General features: G+C 33.8%; 1 protein-coding gene across 2 annotated transcripts; it reads left to right on the top strand.

Moving 5' to 3' along the window:
- Nucleotides 1–1,055: 1,055 nt before the first annotated feature.
- Nucleotides 1,056–20,722, top strand: LOC110621943 (stomatal closure-related actin-binding protein 2). 2 transcript variants are annotated; one of them, XM_021766249.2, is made up of 13 exons: nucleotides 1,056–1,449; nucleotides 1,745–2,036; nucleotides 2,266–2,394; nucleotides 3,866–3,958; nucleotides 7,450–7,596; nucleotides 8,257–8,325; nucleotides 8,841–8,924; nucleotides 9,959–10,142; nucleotides 14,769–14,888; nucleotides 15,087–15,145; nucleotides 19,145–19,279; nucleotides 19,742–19,891; nucleotides 20,447–20,722. In XM_021766249.2, exons 2-13 carry the CDS (start codon nucleotides 1,752–1,754, stop codon nucleotides 20,477–20,479), a joined length of 1,488 nt encoding a protein of 495 aa, XP_021621941.1. In that variant the 5' UTR covers nucleotides 1,056–1,449; nucleotides 1,745–1,751; the 3' UTR covers nucleotides 20,480–20,722. The 2 variants fall into 2 exon arrangements, with proteins under 2 accessions (XP_021621941.1, XP_021621942.1); XM_021766250.2 differs by lacking the exon at nucleotides 1,056–1,449 and adding an exon at nucleotides 1,491–1,653.
- Nucleotides 20,723–24,463: the final 3,741 nt, after the last annotated feature.

Raw genomic sequence — 24,463 nt, 5'->3', positions numbered from 1 at the left:
CGATGTTTCTGTACTTAAATTGTCAAAAAAAATTATTAAAAATTTAAATTTAATTTATGATGGCTGGATTTTTGTTATTCGAACTGCAGTCAAGTCCACATAGGAGAGACATGCTGCAACCTACCAAAGTCCACTATACAAGTCTATTTACTAGCCCGCAATTCAGATCATGTTCGAACAGATCGAACAGATCGAACAGAATAAGGTTTGGGTCCAATGAAGAGGGATCAAACTCATTTTACTTGATGAGTCAACGGAAAATAGATTTATCTACATTCAAAACTATGTCAATATGAGTATCAAAGACAATTAGATAGCCGCCTAATAAATGGGATTATTCGTCTGCCACGTATAATAACTGATATGTAGCAATGTAGTACAACAAAAAAAATAAAGAAAGAAAACATAAACCATTTAGACTAAACCTATACTCACATATTAAAATCCTACCTATTCTGGATCTCGAATCATTATAATCCATTAAAATTTCAATTACAATAATAAAATATTTTAATTTTAAATTTTATTATTATATAAAAGTCTTCATATTTATGTTAATTTATATTTATTAACTTAAAATTTTAAATAATAAAATTAAATATTTTCAATTTATTAAAAGAGTAAATTTGAATATAAAAATTAATATTAAATATAATAATTTTACAATAAAATTTTTTATTTCAGCATATTTTTGGTTCCACTCCCCCAACTTCTATTTTAAAAAAAAAAAAAATCATGTTAATATATGTATATATTAATTATAATAAAAAACGACACAAAATTTTAGGGCTAATATCGACCTTTTGTCTTTCTCCATTAAAAGCACATTGAATAAATTTTGTTTGAGGAGGGAAGAGCCAAGAGGGGAGAATACGGGTAAAACAAAAGTAGGGGCAATTTCGTAAATGAAGGTCCCAGCGAGTGAGCAGTGACTGAAAGAACCAAAAGGGGTGGGACCTATAATAAGAAGAAAGTGGGGCCAGCGCATGAAAAGAGATGGCTTTTTCTTTTTTCACTATTTGACCAGACACTGTTCTTTTAACAGAATTACAATCATGGATATGGAAGGAGTGGGAACCGTAACCATAACAATAACCATAACCATAGAGCCATAACCAATAACTCGAAAAGCATTCAACTTGTTGAGAGAGAGGAGACACCTTCACACCCCACACATAATAGAAAAAGAAGTTGGTACTTGGTACCAGCAAAGGCTTTTTATTCTTTCTTCTTCTTCTTCTTCTTCTCTCTCTGTCTTGACGCTTCCTTTTTTAAAGCAAAACCTCAAATTCTATCCCTTAGATTCTTCTTCTCAATTCACATTCTCTCTTTCTCTTTCTGTGTCTCTGTCATCGTTGCTTGGAGAATCTTTTTTTACTTGTGCTGGTGCTAATTCTTTTTATTCTCTGTGTTTGCTTTGGTTGCGCATTCAGCGGTAATAACTAATATGTAAGTGTTTGTTTCTACTTCCTTTTGGTTTTTCTAGCTGCATTTTGTTGTTTCTTCATCTGAGTTTTTATTGCATTTCAATTTAATTTTTTCTCCTTTATCGTCATTGTAAGATGTGGCTCTTTTGCCCTGCAAATAATAATGCTTAAAGTGTTTTTGCTTTTTTAGTTTCTACAAACTCCTGGTCGATGGCAGCTTAAATTGGTTGGATGTGGAATTTCAATTTTTATTGTTTCATTTTTGAAGGAAGTTCTGATGTTTGAGATTGGCTTTTTATTTGGCTTATGGTGAACAGTGAATCAATGACCAAGATAAGTCTTGAAATTGGAGAAAAGATGCAGCCAGAAGTAATTCTTCCAGTTTCAGCTGATGTAAGCTTTGCTTGTAATGGGTTTCCAAAATATAAATTAGGACCAGATAATCAGATTTTGGACGAGCCAAAAGAGGACAATAAAGGCCCATCCTTGAAAGAGGTTGTTGAACAAGAAACTGTGCAGCTAACAGATCAGCACAAGCGCCTGTCAGTTCGTGACCTGGCTACTAAATTTGACAAGAACTTGACTGCCGCTGCTAAGTTGGCTGAGGAGGTTTTTTCATTTTTTTTTTCTTTTAATATATTGTATTTATTTATTTATTTTATTTCTTTTATGCATCAAAAAACATGTCGTCCCAATGTTCAACGTTATTTCCTTTTGCCATTCAATTTTATTCCTTAGCATTTTCTTTTCTTGTTTAGGATGTTATTTCCTTGTCATTAAAAGTGTCTGATCTTCTAACATGGGTAGATAAGTAAATAAATGGCACTAATGGATTCAGGCAAAGCTTAGAGAGGTGGCTTCTTTGGAAGGACATGTTCTTCTAAAAAAGCTTAGAGATGCATTGGAATCTTTAAGAGGACGCATGGCAGGGAGAAACAAGGAGGATGTAGAAAAAGCTATCTCCATGGTTAGTGGTTCCCATAATTATGTTTTCAAACTTATTTCTGTGATTTATGCAAATCATAAATATCAGCTAGTGAATTGCTTTGTGGAATATGGATAATCATAATAAACGTTGTACATTTTGACTGTGCTCCATGTGCCTCTAGTGCTTTTGTTACAATGGCACCGAATTATTGCAATATAATGTTGCTTTAAAATTCTGGGAAGGAAGTTTTTTTCCTTGGCCATTATTGACCCAACTGTTATAGAGATAAACTTTTCCTTGGAACGTCATCTATAATTTTGAAATTTTAGGTTCACTTATGCTTGGACACATTATTAGAGACTTAACAGAAGGTTTACACTCTAGAGTTTAAATCTTGGTCATCCCCATATTGTTAATGAAATTTCAACGCAATAAAAATGGGCCTTTTAAAAATGTAGAATCTATTATTGGATTGGAACCTATAAGCTTGAGCTTTTAGGTTAAGCAGTTATTTAACACCTATGTACTGTGTTTGCATTCATATCATTTCAAGCATAGAAATCCTTTCTCCATGATAAATTGCCCTTTGCAATGTAAACTTTTGGTGGTTATATAATGAGCAAATGGTGAATCTGGTTGGTTTGGTAAACCTAGTTTTTGGTCATCTATAACTGGCTCTAAAACAGTAGAATGCAGCTGCAGAACCCTAGCCTTGAGCAAAGTGTCCATGTAAAATAGTGTGTTTTATTGTGTTTCAGTGATTTTCAAGTTCGATGCTACATTTTTGAGGATTAAAGAAGAATCTCAGGAAAATACAAATGAGTTGCTGGATTTGCTTCATAAACATTTGGCATCTGCAGTGCTCATATTCACTTCTCAAGTTTGCATTTATGTGGGGGCACAAGGCTAGGTTGATGTTTTTATGTTGTCACCCCATAATTTGAAGCAATAGGAGCTGGAGAACTCATGCTTTGAGTTGGCACAATGAAGGAGACATTTTTGTGATCTCTGTAGATACTCTGCTTGTACAATTTTCTTGGTATGCCAATCTAGAATTTGGAGTTTATTGATAGTATTCTCCTAGAATCAATTTTAGACCCTTTGTGCATCATATGTAGGAGGCTAGGAGCCTCCCCCTTTCTTTGGTGTGGTTGATGGATATGGAATAAGATATCTCGTAAGAAGCAAATAAAAGTAGTTGAACATGGGGATGGTTTTCATGGTTGCCGATAGTATTATGGTAATACAATTTATTTTTTCAATGAGCATTTGGCACTTGTATATTAGTAGGTGCAGCCTTTGGCAACTTGAAATTCTTTATATTTTTGTGCTATTAATCATCTGCATTTAGTTATTGTGTGTGCATATATGCATGTAGGCATGCTCATTGAAGCACGTACTTGATGGAAGGAAATATTCTTTTGAGTGTGTGTAGGATTTGAGTGTATTTATGATTACTTTTGCATATTTGAACCATGATAATGGTTGCCAACTATAATATTTTACACAGGTGGAGGCACTAGCAGTTAAATTAACTCAGAAAGAAGGAGAATTGATTCAAGAGAAGTTTGAAGTGAAAAAGCTTGCTAACTTTCTTAAACAGGTCGGTTAATGGTGCTGTAAATTTTCTTTATCAGCAGAACATGAAAGGAAGACAGAAATATTTATGCCAATTAGATTCTTCAATTAAATGCTCTTAGAAGTGTTATTTAATTAGTTCCTTTGTAAGTGTAGTTTAATTTCTTATATTGTCATTGGTTATATCTGGACTTGCTATCAGTTTCTATAACATTCAGGTTCTCATTATACTACGTTGACCAATATAAAAGGTTTCTAATTAGAAGAATTCAGATTTTTGGAATCTTAATTAGGCTTGGTTATAGGGCTTGATTATAGGATTTTATTCTTATTGTAAATATTCCTAATTGAGGTTGATTCTTTATGTATAAATACTCAAACCTTGTAAAGATCAATCCAATTGGAATAGAATTAAAAATTCCTCTCAAAATTCTTCATGGTATTAGAGCCATACCACTTTAATTGGCATAGATTTCAAATCTATCACAAAATGTTAGGGTGAACTAATAGGTCAAGTTTGTAGGCAACTATATCAAGGGAGTTGTTCAACACCACCTGTACCGAAGGAAAGCCCATCTGATTTTTGGCCGATCCCCAGCAACACGACCCCGCTCTGAGCATGCCCGTGTCCTCACGCGTTGCCACAACTTCTACGTCTCCTTCCACTCGCCGACGCATGAGCCTTTCTCCGGCGTCCTTTTCCATTAGCACTCCTTTCTAGCGCTCTTTCCGACATGTCACGCCTCTGACCGGCCCTGTTCCCTGACCGGATTCTCCTTTGGGTTTTTTAAGGTGTTTTAACAGTAATTTGGTCATTTCTGCCTCTTTGTATTGTTGGCCTCCTTTTTACCTTTAAAATGTCAAATAAGAAAGACACTAATAGAGGTGATGTATGTATTTTCAATACTGTTTCATGGATTATTGATTGTAGTACAAATAGACACATGATGGGTTCCTCTAAAAGCTTCCTTAATTACCTTCCGTGTCTACAAAAGGACACAGTCAGAGTAGTCGATGGTTCTTTTATTCCTGTCTCTGGAACCAGATCGATTGTTTGTACTTCCAATATTAAGCTATCCTCCGTTCCTCATTTTTTCATTTTTCAATTTAATCTTTTATCTGTCAGTACTCTTACCAAAATCTTTAACTATAAAATTGAGTTTTTTTTCTTATCATTATATTATTCAAGACCTTCAAACTGGAAAGAGGATTAGTTATGATAGACTGCCCGATGGATTATATATATTAAAAGAAAATCTGGGTTTGAATTCACTTTGAACTCTTTTTGGAAGAAATCAGGATGTCAACTAGGAAATCATATAGTGACATCGACGGTTAGGACACCTATCTTTCTTTGTTTTAGAGAAATTTTATCTTGATTTATTTTCCAAGGCTCAATGTGGTTCTTTAGTTTGTGATGCTTGTGAGTATGCTAAGCATACAAGAACCTCTTATCTCTCCAGTAACAATAGGAGTCCGATCCCTTTTGTGACCATCCGTTCTGACATTTGGGGACCTACTCAAATGGTCTCACTATCTGGTAATTGTTGGTTTGTTACTTTTATTGATTGCTGCACTCATATGACTTGGGTTTATTTGATAAAGGCCAAGAGTGATGTATTTTTTTGCTTTCAATCTTTTTACAAGATGGTTTGTACTTAATTTGATATTAAGATAAAAGTTTTGAGAACTGATAATAGCACGGAGCACATGGATGGACGTTTTTATGCTTATCTGGAGTATAATGTGATACTGCATCAAACTAGTTGTCCTTACATTACTGTTCAAAATAGTGTTGCTAAAAGGAAAAGTAGACACCTGTTGGAAGTAGTCCAATCTATCCTTTTTACCATGAACCTTCCAAAAACCTATTAGGGAGATGCAGTCTTAGCCGCAGTTTATCTTATTAATATAATGCCTCTCAAAACTCTTGCCTTTAAAAGCCCTTTAGAGGTGCTATAAGGGAAAAAGGCTTATACTATTCCACCAAAGGTGTTTGGATCCATGTGTTTTGTTCATATTAGGACAAGTGAAAAGCTCGATCCAAGGGCTTTTAAATGTGTGTTTGTTGGGCACAGAAGGATTACAAGTGTTACCACCCTCCATCTAGAAAATACTTTGTCAGTATGAATGTTACGTTTAGAGAGGTTGAACCTTATTTTAGTACTACTCCATCACCTCTTCAGAAGGAGAATAATGAGAAAGAAGAGGTAATTCCTAGTCCTATAACTCTAGAGCGTTTTACTTTAGAAGAGACTACTATACAGGGGAGACTAATAGTGATCAGGAAAAGATAATAATTGGGCGTTTAGATAAATCAGATTTAAGGAGATACTCAAGATGAGGCACAACAGAAGCAGTAAAAGTCATTGTGCAGCCTACTCAGTGTCATGAATCTTCTTCTTCTCCATCTGGTGAGTTATCCCTGAACCTTGAGCCCATTGATGATCTAGATAAACTAATTGCTCAAAGAAAAAAAGTTAGGTCTTGCACAAAGCATTCTATTTTTAACTTTCTCTCTTATGATTCTTTGTCTCCATCTTATAGAGTATTTGCCTTGTCTATTTCCTCTGTATCTATCCAACAAGATTGAAAAGAAGTTGTCAAAGATTTTAATTGGAAGGGAGCAATGGTCGAAGAAATGAAAGTCTTAGCTAAAAATAAGACCTGAGAGTTGATGTCTCTTCTACCTGAAAAAAAATCAATTGGCTGTCAACGGGTGTTCACTGTGAAACACAAAGTAGGTTGATCAATTGAAAGATTCAAGGCCAGACTAGTTGCTAAGGGATACCAGGAGACATTTGCCCCTATTGCCAAAATGAACTCGATCATATAATTGCTATCTTGTGCTGCCAATCTAGACTGGGACCTACAATAATTTGATGTGAAAAATGCATTTCTCCATAGAGACTTAGAGGAGGAAGTATATATAGAAATCTCACCTGAATTTGCTGATAAAAAAAATACAAGGAAAGGTGTGTAGACTAAAGAAGACTTTGATGGGTCGAAGTAGTCACCCAGAGCCTGATTTGATTGATTCAGCAGAGCTGTGATTTCCTTTGACTATCAACAGAGTTATGCTGGCCATACCCTATTTATTAGATATCATAAGGGCAAAATTACTCTTCTCATAGTCTATGTTGATTTTTTTTCAATATAAATCTCAAATCTTGTAAAGATCAATTCAATTGGAATAGAATTAAAAATTTCTCCCAAAATTCTTCATAATAAACAAATCTTTTTTGTTAATATTTTAACAAAAAAGCAAGTACTATGTCACTACTGTGGTTCATTTGTATAGTTCAAATTACTTTTCCTTATTTTCACAAGTAATTATTGCTTTTTGTCACTGTTGAATAGTGCTTGTGCAATTGCTTTCCTAATTATTGCCATTTGATTGGTTAAATGCTATAATTTGTACTCATGAAAAAGGTCTTCATGTTTGCTTCTCATAGGAACTTTTTGGCCCATCTGTTATTTCTTTTGCAAATTGAGTTTTTTAATTGTTACCTACAGGCTTCTGAAGATGCTAAAAAGTTGGTCAATCAAGAAAAATCATTTGCTTGTGCTGAAATTGAAAGTGCCAGAGCAGTTGTGCAGAGGTTTGGAGAGGCTTTGGAAGAAGAAGAAAGGAATGCTCAGAATTCCAAAAACCAGGCTCCTGTGAGTTCTTTCAACATTGACTTCCAACAAGTCTTTCCATTACATTTATTAGATTTATATACTATCCATTTTCTCATCTTATTGCTAAAAGAGAATAGTGTTCAAATATCTATCAACACATGTATTTTTCTATATGATTTACCCTTACTCCCTAACCCCATTCACCATAATACTTATGAATACAACAACGCTTTACTTTCAATCTTTTTCAGAGTTCAGCTATATTTACGGAAAATTGAAGTTATCAGGTTAAGAATCTTTAAATACAGAGTCAAAACTTGTAGTGACACAAAACAGTTTATTACTTTTATTTTTTGCAAGAAAAAAAATACTTGTGAATTTTGGACAGAAATTGTTTTGTTTTCAATTCATTAATTTTAATAACATAATTTCTTTGCACTTATACTTGTAAAGCTGCATCACATAGGCAAACACTACAATAAAGATGCATAAATGGAACACATGCACCAAATGACGGATTCCAATTAGATGGATTTTGTTGTGTACTTATTAGAAATATTTTAATCTTTTACCAACAAAGCTTCAACCTCTGGTTCTTTTTGTTACAAGGTTCCACCATGGAATGTCCTACCAATAGCTATGGGATTCCTATTAACTATGTTTCTAGTTTATCTTTCAGTAAACTTGATGCTATTGCAGGATGTGGAGGAACTAATTGAAGAAGTTCAAGAAGCTAGAAGAATTAAATTGTTGCATCAGCCAAGCAAGGTACATTAACATTGGCTTCTCAGATTTGTTGTTAGGTGGGCTATTTGTGTTTCTGGTAAATTATCCTGTAGAGCAGACAACTGCCATCCATATGAGCAAGACTTGCAGTTTTACTGTACTAAGTCGGACACCTTGCATGATTTCACTCATTTAGGTGATAAGTCGGAGAAAGTCATTAAGGTTTCATATGATCGTCTCATGTGAAATTTAATCTATTTTAAATTTAACTAGTGGACTTCTTTTCTCCTTTTTTATGTCTCTTGCTTCTGTTCTTAGAGAAAAAAAAGTTGCTATTCCAGGCTAATTGTCAAATATGTCCACAGGCTTATTGATTTTTTTCATATTGCTGTGGTCATTTTGTTTTCCATTTTATTTGAAGTGGGGCATTAATGGATGTTGCTCTTTTTTACTTTGCAAACAAAGTACATACTTCAAAGTATCGAATTGGCATGATATGATTTTTTTAATAATATTTTAAAGTTTCTTTGTTTAACTGAGACTTGCAACGTTTGTAGGTGATGGAAATGGAGCTTGAGCTTCATGCGCTGAGAATTCAGATTAGGGAGAAATCTATATTTTCAGTTAAACTTCAGAATGAGGTTAGCTAAGCATTTTGTCTGTACTTATTCCTTAACTTACATTTAATCAGGTTTGTTGCTTTGGCAAACAATTTTTATTTGACCATTTCACCAATTTGATAGGCATGACATATCTTTTTGTGCAACATATTTCTTTTTAGTCGGCTAGAATGAAGCTAATATTGTGCAATTGTTGTATGGTGTATTTTTATTTTTAATTATCTTGGAACTAAATTTTGTGAATTTTCTTTATTCCTATATTTTCCTCAGTTAGCGGTAAATATTTATTTTGCATTATATTCTAGGATATGCGCTAGCTGAAAATCAACTATGGGTTTTGGGATCCTGATGGGTTTGCATATTCAAGGCAAAAGAGAGCAGAAGATGATGATAAACATAAGATAAAACTTATACAATTACAGTGGCGTCTTTGCTTGGTGTCATGAAGTATCCACATGGTGAATAATTAGAAACCAAAAGCGTCTCTACATCTCCTTTTTTGTCAGTTTAGGACATGTTTTTGGCTGATAAATTTAATTTCCCTGAGAATTGCATTAAGTCGAATGACTTGAGACAAAAATGTACACAGTGGAGAATTTTTTCTTATGCAACAATTTAATTGTGGATAAAGAACTTGTGTCATTTGTGGAAATAAACTGAATTTCACGACATTGTAGATGAGATAGCGTACTAGCACATGAAAGAGTTTTTGATTTGTTATGAGGAGGGATATAGAGAGTTATTATAGTAACCATTCTCTGAGTATGGCGCCTCAGGCACTACCATATAGTCAAAGTCTCTATAGAGAAAAATATACTGTATATCTGCAATTAATGCTTGGCCATTGAGCCGGAAAACCTTCCTAAAGTTGAGAGAACTTTTGAAGTGTATGTGTGTGCTTAGTTCTTCACAGTTCCATTTCCTTTTGCTTTGTATATTTCTCGGATGGTTACTTATGAATATTGCTTGTGATTCGATGAGGCTTCCATTAGTCAAACAATTAAATACTAGATTATGATAGTTATCTTGCACTACTGATACCTTTATCCTTCCAGCTGGCAATGAGCAAGAGAGCTGAGGAGAATAAATCCTCTCCATATGTCATAGATGGTTCTGAAACTTTAGGTTCATGTCTGCAACTCCAGCCTAGATCAAATGCTTCACCACCGCCACTTTCAAAGTGTTCAATTCAGTGGTGCCGTGTATCATCTGATGGCAGCCAAAAAGAAGTTATTTCAGGTATTCTCACATTCAGAGCTTTTAAACATGTTGTGTGCTCTAAGTGGAGAAATTTGCATGCATTTTATCACGTGAATGCTGCTGTTGCCTATAATATGTTGCAATATCCTGTAAAATGGCTTAATGACAAAAGATTTCCAAATCTCTGGTCCACTTTGCAGTTAGTCAATTCTTCAAATTGACAATTCTTTCTTTTACATTGGTGTCATTTATATCCAAACTAGGGAATATGCTAAAAATCCCAAATTGCTCATTTAGTATATTTTATAAAAAATAATCTTCTTTGAAGAATTTTGGAGAATTTTAGAGAATTTCTAGATTATTCTTGTATTCCACTCTTAATCTTTACATGTGAGATTTACATGACTATTTATACACAAAGAATTACAACTAAACAGGCAGCAAATAATTAAAATAATTATAGAAATAATTAAAGATTATAATTTATATCTAGAATTAAATCAAATCATATCACTAGAAATCAGCAAATAAGTCAACACTCCCTCTTAAGTTGGTGTATAGACGTCGCACATGCCCAACTTGCAAATTGGTAAGTTCTATTGTTGAGCCCGTTAGTAAAAACATCTGCAAGTTGCGCAGTAGAAGTCACATGAATTAAGGTCAAGGCACTATCTATTAATTTGTCTTCAATGAAGTGCTGATCAATCTCAATATGCTTTGTTCGGTCCTGTTGAATTAGATTGGTCTTATAAGAAGATCCTGAATAGCATAATGATAAGAAAAGAATTCAATTTTAGAATTAAGAGCATTGGTGATAGCACTGACAGATAAAAAATTAACAGGAAAACGGAGAACATAAAGGACATATGATAATTTAATATTGGGTGCATAAATAACAGAATATGTTCAGGATATGGGAATAAAAGAGTCATAAGCCATTTTGATGCTATCTTTGATTAGAGAAGGAAAATAATTTAGAAAGCTTTTAGAAGAGCTTGTCATGTGTCTATTCGCACCAGAATCAATAATCTATAAATAATATTAAGAGAGGAAGCATCACCTGACTTTACAAAGTTAGATGTATCAGAGGAGGAATAGGTGTCAATATGAGACAGGAGGCGTTTGAGACTCTGAATTTTGTTAGGGGAAAGGAACTCAGTAGCTATTGTCTCCATAAAGGGCTCCTCCACAATTTCTACTAAATTAGCTTGAGCTCTAGAGGTACCTCATTTCCCCTACGGCCTCTAGTGGGGCGACCATGTAACTTTCAGCAAGTCTCCTTGGTATGTCTCGATTTTCCATAACAGTCACAATGCAGGTGATCTTTCTCAGAATTAGGAGGTTGTGGTGTGCTCAGACTAGTAGACAACCCAACCTTCTCAACTTGTGCAGTATAGAGCATGGCATGTCGGTGACTTTCCTCTTGTTGAACATGAGCATGAGCCTCTTCCAGTGAAGGAAAAGGGTTTTTCCCCAATATTTAGACCCAAATTGGATCATATTTGTTATTCACCCTGCAAAAAAATCATAGACCCATTTATTTTCAATCATTCTTCAAAATTTAACTGCCTCTTCAATACAGTCTGCCTAGAAGTCCTGATAGTAATCAAGCTCCTGTGATAAACCACATAGCTCAGAATAAAATTAAGAGATAGTTATTTTTCCTTGCTTAGTACTATGAATTTTATTTCGAATATCATAAATTTTGGCACCATTCCCAATCTTGAAATAAGTTAAAGACAAAGCCTTCCATATCTTTGCAGCAGTATCAAGTAACAAATAGGACTTAGAGATATGAGGTTGCATAAAGTTAAGTAATCATATCATAACAAGAAAATTGTCCGAGTCCCATTGAGAAAAATCTTGATCACTCTCATTCGGTTGCTTCTTATTACTAATGATATAGCCCTGCAGTCTTTTAGCCTTGATAAATAACAAACAAAATCTTAACCAAACAAGATAATTGGTTTCATAAAATTTAACGGGACTAATTTGCAAGGAATAATTATTAGAGTTAAGAATCAAGACTTTTTTACCTTCTGCTATAATAAAAACAAATGAACCGTGACCTTGACCAAACAAGATAATTGGTTCGATCAAGTTTTATGGGACTAATTTGCAAGGAATGATTATTAGAGTTAGAAATCGAGACCTTTTTATCCTTTGCCATAATAAAAACAAATGAACCGTGAAAGAATAGGAGGTACCTAAGGTTATACACACAAGAGACCCCAACCAAATCACCAAGAGACCTTGTAGCGGCACAGGATGGCCGAAAAGAGGTCAGAAACGACACTAGAGTGGATTGAGCAGTGAAGCAACATAGAGTTTCACGCACCGGGAAGGAAGGGAGCATGAGCCTCACGTGCATAGCTTTCCAGTGTTGAAGTTGGACGGCTAGTTGGCAACAGTCCGACAATCTTGTTGGCGGCAGCGGTGAGAGATATCAAAAAGTTAGATCTAGGGTTTTAGAAACTCTAAAGAGAAAAAATTGAATTTAAATCTAAAATTAGGAAAAAAAAACTTTAATACAATAAAGAATTTTGGAGAATTTTAGAGTATTATTGTATTTCACTCTTAATCTTTATAAGTGATTTACATGACTATTTATATACAAAGAATTACAACTAAACAGAAAGTAAATAATCAAAATAATTATAGAAATAATTAAGAATTCCAATTTATGTCAAGAATCAAATCAAGTCCTATCACCAGAAATCAGCAAATAAGTCAACATTCTTATTAGCCTTAATTTAAATATTGAAGCATAGATCCTGTAAAAGAATTATTAATTATATATTAAAGTTATTAATCTCATTTAAAGCTTAAAAAGTAAGAAAGGACGTTTGGATCTTTTCACTGCATCTTCTTTTCTGCATATATGAAACTTCTGTAAATAAAATGTGCCATGCCAGCAATTTGGGAGTTTTACTCCTAGTTTGGTTATGACTAACATCACTATGGAAATTTTACCATTTTAGTAATAGCTGCCCCACCAACATGAAAACATGCGCGCACACACACGCAAAAGGAGGAAACACTTGCTTTAAAAAAGATTTAGAGATTATTGTAGTTTTAGGAAGTACTTTTATTACTTCCCATTTTTCACTACGTTGTTTATGTTGGGGGCAAAAAAACCCATTTTCATTTTTTAGGCCAATTTTGCACAGAACATTTATTAAAGGGCAAGTATGGTCTGCACCTGTTAGAGCTGAGATGCATGAGCTCCACTCTATTTTAAAATGAAAAAAGGAATATTACTTGTTGAACAAAATATTATAGAAATTGTACCAGCGCCACTCTCCTTCCACTGGTTCCCTTTTTATCGAATTGGTAGGGTTTGGCTTTCCTTCTATTTAAAATAAAGAAACAAAATGCCGAAAAACCTTGGAATCTGCGACAAGTGATAAACTTAGGAGAGATATCATTATAGATCGAGAATTCGATTTGGCATTTTTGCTAAATAATTTTCTTATTCTAATTGAATCCAAAAACTAACATTTCATGAATCACAAAAAAAATGTGCATCAGTCTATTATATAGATTATTCTATTGTGTGTATATATATAAAAATATATTATCTATATATATAATTTAATATAATTTATATAAGTCGGCTTTGTTTATATGGCATCAACAATCATGGACATAAATTCATAAGCAGTTTGAAAAACAAAGTAAAGAAAATTCCTCAGCTTTCTTCATAAAGTTTATGTAGTTACTTTATGGTCATCCAATAGGTTGTTAGATATAGTCTGAATATTCCTCCAGACAAAATTGAGTACAATTAGAGTTTAGTAACAAATTAAGAATAATGCATTCTACTTGTGGAAGAGAGAAAAATATTAAAGAGGGAACATTTTGAATTGAAATGAAAAAGTCCAGACTTTTAGAGACGCAAAAGGAGAAGAAAGGATGTCACAGCATGAAGGAGCCATTTTTCCAAACAAAAACTCATCATTCCGTTGACGGCAACCTCTTCAAGCTTAAAAATCGGTGTGACTTGAGCTCCAGTGTCATCGTCCTCTTCGGTAGGAGCTTCATCGTCTTCTATGTGAGCTTACCACGAAGGTGGAGGATCCAGCAGGGGTGCCCACCCTAACGAGTTTTTTAATTTTATTGAGCGGAAAGATGAGGAGCAACAAAAGAGAAAAATTGGTTTTCAGGCGGAGAGAAAGCATGAGAAAGTGAGAGAAAACCTAGAGAGAGAAAAAGAGTGAAGATATTTTTTTCTCTCACTCTCGTATTACTTATTATAAAAAAATATCTAGAGTCTCCATATAGAGCTGTGTATCTCACACTTTGAAGTTCGGACAATTTTTTTTCATATTTGGCCATTTAATGAAAAATCAATAAGCCTAAAAGATAAAATTAGGTATATTTCGCTCCGAGATATAATTCAGAGGTGAATTTAGCCCTTTTTTTTTTTCATTACTTTTATAGGCATAGATACTCAGGTAGGCTTATGAACTAGTTCTAATAAATGCACATCCAAATCCTAATTCACATTCCAATAATTAAATATATGCAACTATGCATAAATTACCTAGTAGACAACTGCAACCTATTATTCTATTATGAATTTCTTTAATTTTCACCTGATTGGCTATATTTCTTATCTTGTGCCTGCCCTATCTTATGTGGTTCAATTTTTTGATTTAACAGGTGCTAACAAATCAATTTATTCCCCTGAACCATTAGATGTTGGGCGAATTTTACAAGCAGACATCATGTCAAATAGCCAAAGAATAATGACGGTGACAACTATTGGTCCCATTGAAATTGGTTGGTGTTGATAATGGAATAGGATTTTTGATTGACCATTTCTTTTATTTTAATTTTTTTTTTTTATCAAGTAACTATCATTGTTTGATCGTTTGGATGAGATTACAAAGTTTGGGCTTCTCATTACTTATGTGTTTGTATATTGGATAAATACATAAAGAACTTGAGAAGGGTGCTTAATGAAATTGTTTTCAACAGCTGCAGGATTAGGAAGCTACGTAGAGGCACTTTTGCGAAAATCTAGCTCTGAATTTAATGTATGTAACCTCATCTATCCTATTACTTGTACTGTTAGAATTTGTTGTCCTTGTTGTGCTTCAATAAGAGGTGGTGCACATAAATGTGCACACAAACACAAAATATAATAGCTTAATCAAGATTGCCATAATCAATTGATTTACATTTAAAGTTTTCTCTTCTCATGCTTAGACTATAGTAGATGATTGAGTGGCAATATTTCTATAATCGTTATAGTCACATAGTTTATATTTATTTTGGTAAAAGAAGAAAGCATGATGACTATATTAATTAAAATATTATAAGTATACTAAGGATATTATAAATATTAATATATAAGTATGTTTAAATTAATATACAAGTATATTATACTAAGTTTAGAGCATGGTTTTAAATAAAAGGTAACGACCGTTATTTATAGGTTTTTGGCCCTTCCGTTGCTATTACACCCGTTATTTAAGGGGCAAGAAAAAATTTATTTCTGTAATGGCCATTACCGCCGTTATATAACTATAACAACCATTACTTACCATTAAGTAATGGCAATAGTCTATTACCTATTTTTTTAAAGCCATATGAAGACAATTATTTTTTCTTTTTTTAGATTGGGAAGTTTATATTGTTGTATCTCATTTTTCTTAAATTTATATAAAAAGTTAACTATCTATTTACAATTGTATCACTTCTTTTCTCTTAAGCTAAAATCATCAACTATCTTTCTAATTCTACACATTTATACCTTATAAATTTTTGAGTTATTTATATATATTTTTGTCATTTTTTACTTATTTGTTAATGAAAATAATATTGGATACCAAGGTTTTTTTTTTTGTCTAATTTAGAGTATGAAGAATTATTCTTTGCTATCTATGTTATCTATATTGTTATTTTAGCTATAAATTAATTATTGTTAAAGATATCTAATAATGATGGAGTGAATATCTATTTTATATATTAATGATTATTATTTGATAAGGTATCTTAGTTTTACTCATAACTTTAAATATCTTTCCATTTCATAAGGTATGCAATTTTTTTAAAAAAATTTGCATAGCTACAGGCCGTTACTATTATGTTATGGCCGTTACTATTATGTTATGGCCGTTACAGTCTTGTTTTCATTACTTGCGATCATAACTGTGATCGTGATTTGAATCCATGGTATAGAGTATAGAGGGCAGCTCATAATAGTTCATTCAATTCATAAGTAAGAGATTTTAGTTAATTTGATGAGTTAGTAAAGGTTAAACAGGCGAATAGGTAAAAAGTGATTTATTGATATTAAATTTGAGAAAGATCATTATAATGAATTTTTCAAGCCGAATTAAAATCTAAATGAATTGAGCATCAAAACAAAATAAATTTTATTGATACATTTAGCAATTCAACATACATCCAAAATATTTCATTGAACCATTCATTAAAAGACTTTTTTGTTCCGGAACTAAATTTTAAAGAAAACAAAAATTCTAAAAAATTTAATATAACTCATTTTACAATGGATATATTAATTTCAAATGAATTATATTAATTATATTGGATGATGGCAATTAGAATGAATCTTTCATGAATATGAGAATAAAACATTCTATGGAATCATGAAAAACAAAAATTAGAATCTTAACCTTCATTTATTTTAAACTATCCGTTACTTTCAATTTGGCAGGGCTTAGGTGGTTGTTGATCTCTATCCATTACATGGGATTTATACCTGCTTAGACTTGAGTTGTTCATGTCTTCTTCTTCCTCCCCCCCTCCCCCCTCCACACACACTTATCTTATTTGCCTTCCTTTCTTTCAATTTTTTTTTTTTTGCTTCCTTTTCTTTCTTTAATGATTGAGTCTGATTTTCTTTTTTTGATGGTTCTTTTGTCTCCTTGAAGAAGTTGCATCTATCACAAAGAATATCCCCTCCATATCCCATATCCCATATCCCATTTCACTTTTCTCTTTATTTTTCATCAAGATGTCAATGGAATTAGTAGCATATGATGATAATTTTATCTTTATTATGATAGAGATCCTCAACCTTGGCAAAGTGGGAAGGAGAATTGTCCACTAGGGAGCAGGGTATCGGTATCAATCATTATGTATCATATTGGTCCATATGTACCCAATAAACAACTATCACATTGGATTTAGCCATTGCAATCTCTTTTAATGAAGGTGAAATAGCTAAAATGTTTGGCCACGAGAGTAGAAGAGAGGGTAGGGTGCTAGGTACCTAGACAGAGGGGAGTGCTGATGCTTAATATTATATTATGTACAACTGTGATTGATTACCTACCATGTATAAGGAACATAATTATAGGACTAATTTCTAGGAGGCAGATTTGTAGGAGATTTATATTTTTACCATGTACAAGCTAAATTATTTGACCGTGACTCGTCCAAACATTACATATTTAGTATTGTGAGTCAATTTATATCTTCTACTATTACTCATTAGGAAGCTTTGGGATAAATTTTTTGTTACATGAAAAGAGGTCTAGAGCATGGGCTTTTCTACGATAATTATGGACATTCAAACATTAAATGTTTTTCTGACATAGACTAGACAGGATCAAAGATTGATAGAAGGTCAGGTACTGTATTTTTGTAGGAGATACCCTGGTAGTATGGAGAAGTAAGAAACAAACAGTGGTCTTTCAGTCTAGTGCTTGTAGGAATAAAAAATTAAGTTCTAATTATAAAATACCACATGTATTTTGGGTCCACAAATTTTATTTAGTGATTTTTAATTAAATTAGTTTCACTAAATAAACCATTTAAATATATGTGATATAAATTGGCTAATTAAAAAGAATGCTATGTCACCCAATTGAAAATGACAAGTCAATCAATAAAATGATGGCACTTGTCAACGACCAATTGGGACCTTCTTCCCAAATCCAGAGAGACCCTCCTCCTCAAAAGAAAACGAAGAAGAAGATCAAGTATCAAGCCGCAGAAGTTCTCTTAAGACTACAAACTACCGAATCCGCCTAAGTTTCAAGACTATCAAATCTACAAGTCCTTCCTCAAATTGAAGAAGTCTTCTCTATTAATTTTAGAATAAGCTTTTTAATCCCTTGAATCATAAGTGTCAAAGGACTAGCTCTACAGAAATTCCCTCCAAGCTTTAAGACTACCAAACCTACAAGTTCGTTTTCTCTATCGATTCAAGAAAAAACTTTTCAAGACCTTGTATCACACAAGTTAAAGGAAAGAATCAAAGGATTGAGTTTTTTCGTCTTAAGAAATTCATTGTTGAAGATGGAACTCCACTTTTTTTATTAAATTGATATTGTTCAAATTGATATTGTTCAAATTGATATTTGTCCAAATTTTCCTTGTTTTTAATTTTAGACGCGAAATTTGTATATACAGTGCTGAATCAGAGTAATGAGCTATGACACAAGCTGTATGTAAAGTTTTGATAATACATCAATTACTAGAAGAGGTTGGTTTCAAGAACTCGTTGCTTACTAAATTATGGTGTGATAATCAATCAACTGTCCACATTGCTTCTAATTCAGTGCTTTATGAGTGAACAAAGTACATAGAACAAAGTACATAGAAATCGACTGTCACTTTGTTCATGAAAAAATCTAAAGGAATATTATCTCAGTCAGACATATCAAAATTGGAAAACAATTAAGGAATATCTTTACTTAAACTCTAAATGAAACCCGAATTGATTATATATGTAACAAGTTGGAAATAATTAACATCCATGCCTTCAACTTGAGGTGGAGGGTTATCGAAACTAAATATGTACAAATATGTGTATGGTCGTCAGTATGATTGTAAGCTTAATCTTAGACTTAATAGCTTGATCTTAGGCTTATTTTTAGGAATTTGTTTTCCTTTTTCAGCTAGGTCTTTTGATATAAATATATGCTATTCTTTTGTACAATAGACAACAGAAATACAATTCCTCTACATTGACCAAAAGATTGTGACTGAATTTTTTTTTTTTTTTAATTTTGTTTTAATTCACTTGTTAATTATCATGGTTTTGGATGTAACACCTGTAGGTAGTTATTTCCAAGATGAATGGACAAGATCATCCGTCACATTCAGTTCACACATTCAATGTGGGAAAAATGAGGATAAAGCTCTGCAGAGGGTGGATTACAAAGGCTAGAGAAATTTATTCTTCATCAATGCAGGTAACCTTTCTGTCTAGGCTGTACTGGTATAAAATGAGGGGATCAAGCAAAAACTATATAGGTTCACTAAGCATTTAATTTAATGAAGTTATGTCTTCTTCAATCCTAGTAAGTTTCACATCTTTTTTTTTTTCGTCTCTCTTGAAGAAGGCTCATTCCTTTCCTTTCTTTTTCACTTTTTTCTCCCTCCATTTTTTATTTGAACTTTTAGTTAAACATTCTGCACAAAACAGTTTAGTGGTTTATAATCCAACCTGGAGGTCTGAAGTTCAAATCCAACGGTTTAGGAGGTTTTTGGGATGCGGGTTACTTCCATTATTTAGTTAAAGACCCAATGGTGTACTATTGAACAAAAAGGAGAAAAAAATGTGGGAAATAACTTTCTTTCCTGTGGTTATTCTCTCGTAATAGTGTAAGTTGTCTAATAGGCATTGCTCGCGTTTGCCCTTTCTTGACCTCTAGTTATGTGGAGCTCGAGATGATGCTAATGCTGCAGCAAAAGCATTGTTTTGGCAACCGAGGAAGGGCCTTTCATTTGTATTGAGATTTGAATCGGAACGAGAAAGGAATGCGGCCATAATGCTTGCCAGGAAATATGCTCTTGATTGCAACGTGAGTATCTTTTTGTGCCATTTATATGTTCCTTAAATTTATCATGCATCATGAGTTTTACCTGGTTTTCAATTGATCATCAGTAAGATCTCACATAAGCCCCCCCAGGTTTCACGTAAAGATTCATAGTTGTCAACAAATTCTGCTCATGCCATCTCTTCTATCTATCTATCTATCTATCTATCTACCTATATGTATACAATTTGCTCATGAGCCTGATGTGTACCATTTAGCTTCACCACCATAATGTCCTCACTTTCGCTTCCTGCTTTTACGCTTTCAAACCATAGGAAATAAGCAAAAATTGTCACAGCTCTTGGTATGGATTTTCTTTTTGAGCACAAAAGGATTATAGCTAACTTCTGTGAAATAAATTGTAGCTGCACTAGAAGTAGTAACATGAAAAGGAGTTTAGTTGGCTGTTCTTTGATGGAAAAGATGTTTTTATCAGTAATCTGCCTCTTCTTCTTCTTCTTCTTCTTCTTCTTCTTCATACAATGTTGGAAAAGATGTTTTTATCAGGAGTTGACCTGTTTTGCAATGTTGGAATGACAGGTAACACTTGCAGTACCAGATGATTTAGTATAGAACAAGCAACTAAGTATTATTCCCTAACAAAGGTGAGCGAGTATGGTCAGGTTTTTTACAGTGCGAATATCGTCATGTTTTTTTTGATGTGTGTATTTGCCACGGTGATGAAGAATACAGCTTATTTTTATTGGTCTTATGGTAATCTGGTTGTCTGTCTTAGGCATCGTTTTTTATTTGCCTAATCTGTTGTAACAGAATCTTTATTTTTTAATTGATTGGTTCATTTGTTGCTGATTTGCATACCCAAGTTTGTGATGATGTTTCTTAATGTTTGTTGCACTGATTCATTCATTATACTGTAATTATGAGTCAATCTAGTTGCACATAATCACTATGTTCAATTTGCAAAAGCTTTTGTACTTTCAAGAATTTGAGACTTGCAATTTTAATATCAGGTTAAACAATAAAATATGCTTTTTTTTCTTTTTAACACATGGAGTAAGGCTTAAACTAAAAGTGTCTATTTATTACTGAGTTACAATTGAGAAAAGCATTTTCTCAAATGTTAGAAGGTATATTAATTAAATTTGATATTCTTTGATCATAAGAATTATAAAATAATTAAACAATTTTTTAATAATATTTAAAATGATTTTTCTTTTATCATGCCATAAGTATTGCATTAAAAAGCCAAAAGAAAAGAGGGAATACAGCAGAAGATTATTTGATTTAACATGTAAGCGGGTTAAATTTATTTTTAAGTATTCATTAATAAATAGAATAAAGTTTTATTTGATTTATAAGTTAAAATTTATTTGAAATAAATAAGTTGTAAATAAAATATTCCTTACCTTTACCTTTTATGTTTTGTCAAGTGAAAGACTCCATTACCTTAATATTTTCTTAAAATATAAAAACTATACTCATTTAACGAGCGCTCATCGAAACTACAAGTAGTTTTTATTAATAATGAATAGGACAATTTATTATAAGTAGTTTTATTAACAACCACAAAGGGGAAAAATGACCGATTAATTCAAGTATTTTAATTTCCCATTTATTATCTTAACTTTTTAATTGGATGATTGAATTTTATGTGCATAGAAATTAAATTTTTAAATATTATTTTTAAAACTAAATTAAAACAGCAGCGAATTGAAAAGTTAAAAGCTATAAATTTAAAATTAAAACATTTGAATTAAAATGCAAAACCACATAAAACGTTAGTTATTTTGGTTTACTTTATTGATCTAAAGCAAATTATAGCAAATTATGTGTTGGCACTCGAAAATAGCGTTATGTAGCAAGAGTCTAATGAAATGATATTCGGTCCCATCAAGAGAAAAGAAGACTAAGATGTTTCAGGTCTCAGCTTTTTGTCAAGACTCACCCTATTAATTATAGGGTGAGACTCCACGAAATTACCGTTAAAAAACGCAATTCAACAGATCTCATTACACCTATAATTACGAGATTACCTACCAATTAGCTGATACCAACCGGATTTTCAAGAGATGCGGTAATTAATTTTATCTTCTTACAATATAAACGCTAATAACCACATAGATCAGGGTACGCATTTTTGGTCAACTACTTTTGAGTTCTAACCAATTCTTCACATTTGTCTTTTCCTTCAGTTTACTGACTTGAGCATCGAAGTGGCTACTATAGACGCTTATCACCTCACGTTCTCTTTCTTGCAGAGTGACTAGACGTAGTCCAGCTTCGTTTCAGCCACATCATTTAATTTCGTTTTCAGGAAATCAATTGAATTATTTTCATTTGGATTAAAATCGATCTATTATCCCTTTTCTCTTTTTTTTTTTAAAAAAAAATCTTTCTTTTCTTTCTTTCTCAAAATGGCTAACAATTCACGAACTGCTAAGGCTGTTGCCGATAAGGGCGTAATCATTTTCTCTACTCCTAGTAGTGGACAAAATATGATGGTCAATGAGATTGATTTGAGTAACCAAAATAATGAGTAGATGCTTCAATACATAAAAGGGCTATAGGCTGCTCTCGAGTAGTATAAAGCTTGTGAGGAGGTCTCCTTCATGTCTCCCAAAGTAAGGGAGGAAGCGTCCACCGACACTCCAAGGACTCAGATAGAGGCAATCCGAACGCAGTCCAAGAGGAAGGCAAAACGGGAGGAAGAGGAGTCGTCGGATGAAGTTCCAAAGGATGTCGACTGGAAGCTAATACGGGTCATACAAAGATGCCAGAAAGAGCAGAAAGAGGATTATGGCCTGGACAATACCTCGCCCCTGTCAGAAGAGATCCTGACCGAGACTTTCCCTTCCAAGTTCAAATTCCCAAGTTTGGACAGTATGACGGAACAACAAATCCCAAAAGTCACATGGCGATCTTTAAGACAACCATGCAGTTTCAGGATGTCAACGATTTCATGTTGTGATGATTGTTTCCGTCAACACTCACAAGTTTGGCTCAAAAATGGTACCAACATTTGAGCCTATATTCAATTTAGAACTTTATACAATTTGCTATGTTATTTAAATTCAGGTTTATTACTTGTATAACCCCTAAAAAGCTCTCATCTGATTTGCAGAAGATCCACCAAGAAGAGGGCGAGTCTTTAAGGAGCGTTATCTCACAGTTCAATGCAAAAGCAATATAGGTGGAAGAATTAAATCATGAGATAGCCTGTGAAACATTGAAAACAGGAATGCGCAGCATCAACTTCATGGGTTCTCTAATCAAGAACCCAACCACTATGTACCAGCAGCTAATGGGCAAAGCCCAAAAGTACATAAGGCTAGATGATGAAGTCCACGCTTGAGAGAGGGAAAAAGGATGAGTTAAAAGCAAAACCAAAAGCTAGAGAGGCGAGGATAGGAAGGATATAAGAAAAGGCCACAAGGTGGGTTCCGTCAAGCCATAATTTAGGTGTTAGTCACGCTAAATAAGGCATTTAATGTCAAGGCCACAAGGCAGGTATTAGGCAGGCCATAATCCGGTGTTAGTCATGCTACATAAGGCATTTGATGCTAGGCCATAAGGCGGGTATCCGTTAGGCTATAATCCGGGTATTAGTCCCGCTAAATAAGGCATTTGACGCTAAGGCCACAAAACGAGTATCTGCCAGGCCATAATCTGGGTGTTAGTCCCGCTAAACAAGACATTTGATGCCAAGGCCACAAGGCGGGTATCTGTCAGGCTATAATCCGGGTAAATAAGATGTTTGATGCCAAGACCACAAGGCGAATATCTGCCATACCATAGTCTGGGTGTTAGTCTCATTAAATAAGGCATTTGATGCCAGGCCACTAGGCAGGTACCCGCAGGGCATAGGATTGGGTGTTAGTTCCGCTTCACAAAAGGTTTCTTAAGGCATTTTATACTAAGGTCACAAGGTAGGTATCCGCCAGGCCACATGACTGGGTGTTAGTCCCGCTTCATAAAAAGTTTTTAAAGCATTTTATGCTAAGGCATTTTATGCTAAGGCCACAAGGCGGGTATTAGCCAAGCCACAAGACTTGGTGTTAGTCTCGCTTCACAAAAAGTTTCTAAGGTATTTTATGCCAAGGCCACAAGGTGGGTATCTGCCAAGCGACATAACCGGGTGTTAGTCTCGCTTCACAAAAGATTTCTAAGGCATTTTATGCCAAGGCCACAAGGTGGATATTAGCCAGGCCATATGATCGGGTGTTAGTCTCGCTTTATAAAAAGTTTCTAAGACATTTTATACCAAGGCCACATGTGTAATACCCGGCTAGACTCCGGTATCGGAATTCCTACCGTCCGGTGGAATCTCGGATGTCGGAGACCTCTAGATGGGTAAACCATGTTTTCATGAAATGTTTTAATGTTTTTGATGATTTTAAGTAAAGAGGAAATGAGTTTTTGAATAAAAACAACCTTGGAGGAAAGCTCAGGTTCGGCCGCCGAAACTCAAAGTTCGGCCGCCGAACATGCATGCATTTCGGGTGAGCCTTAGGCCCCCGAAGGCATAAGTGAGGGAAGTCCAGGTTCGGCCGCCGAACCTCAAGTTCGGCCGCCGAACCTCAAGTTCGGCCGCCGAAA

Source organism: Manihot esculenta, chromosome 9, assembly GCF_001659605.2.
Source record: "Manihot esculenta cultivar AM560-2 chromosome 9, M.esculenta_v8, whole genome shotgun sequence".
Lineage (NCBI taxonomy): Eukaryota > Viridiplantae > Streptophyta > Magnoliopsida > Malpighiales > Euphorbiaceae > Manihot > Manihot esculenta.
Note: the sequence above shows the minus strand (reverse complement) of the source record. Positions and strands in the feature narration are given on the sequence as shown.

Bases quoted from the DNA above. Each gene is read 5' to 3' on its own strand.
- LOC110621943 (XM_021766249.2), top strand. From the start codon at position 1,752: ATGACCAAGATAAGTCTTGAAATTGGAGAAAAGATGCAGCCAGAAGTA. The intron at 2,395-3,865 runs GTTAGTGGTTCC...TATTTTACACAG, and splicing joins TAGAAAAAGCTATCTCCATG to GTGGAGGCACTAGCAGTTAA. The intron at 8,925-9,958 runs GTTAGCTAAGCA...TTATCCTTCCAG, and splicing joins CAGTTAAACTTCAGAATGAG to CTGGCAATGAGCAAGAGAGC.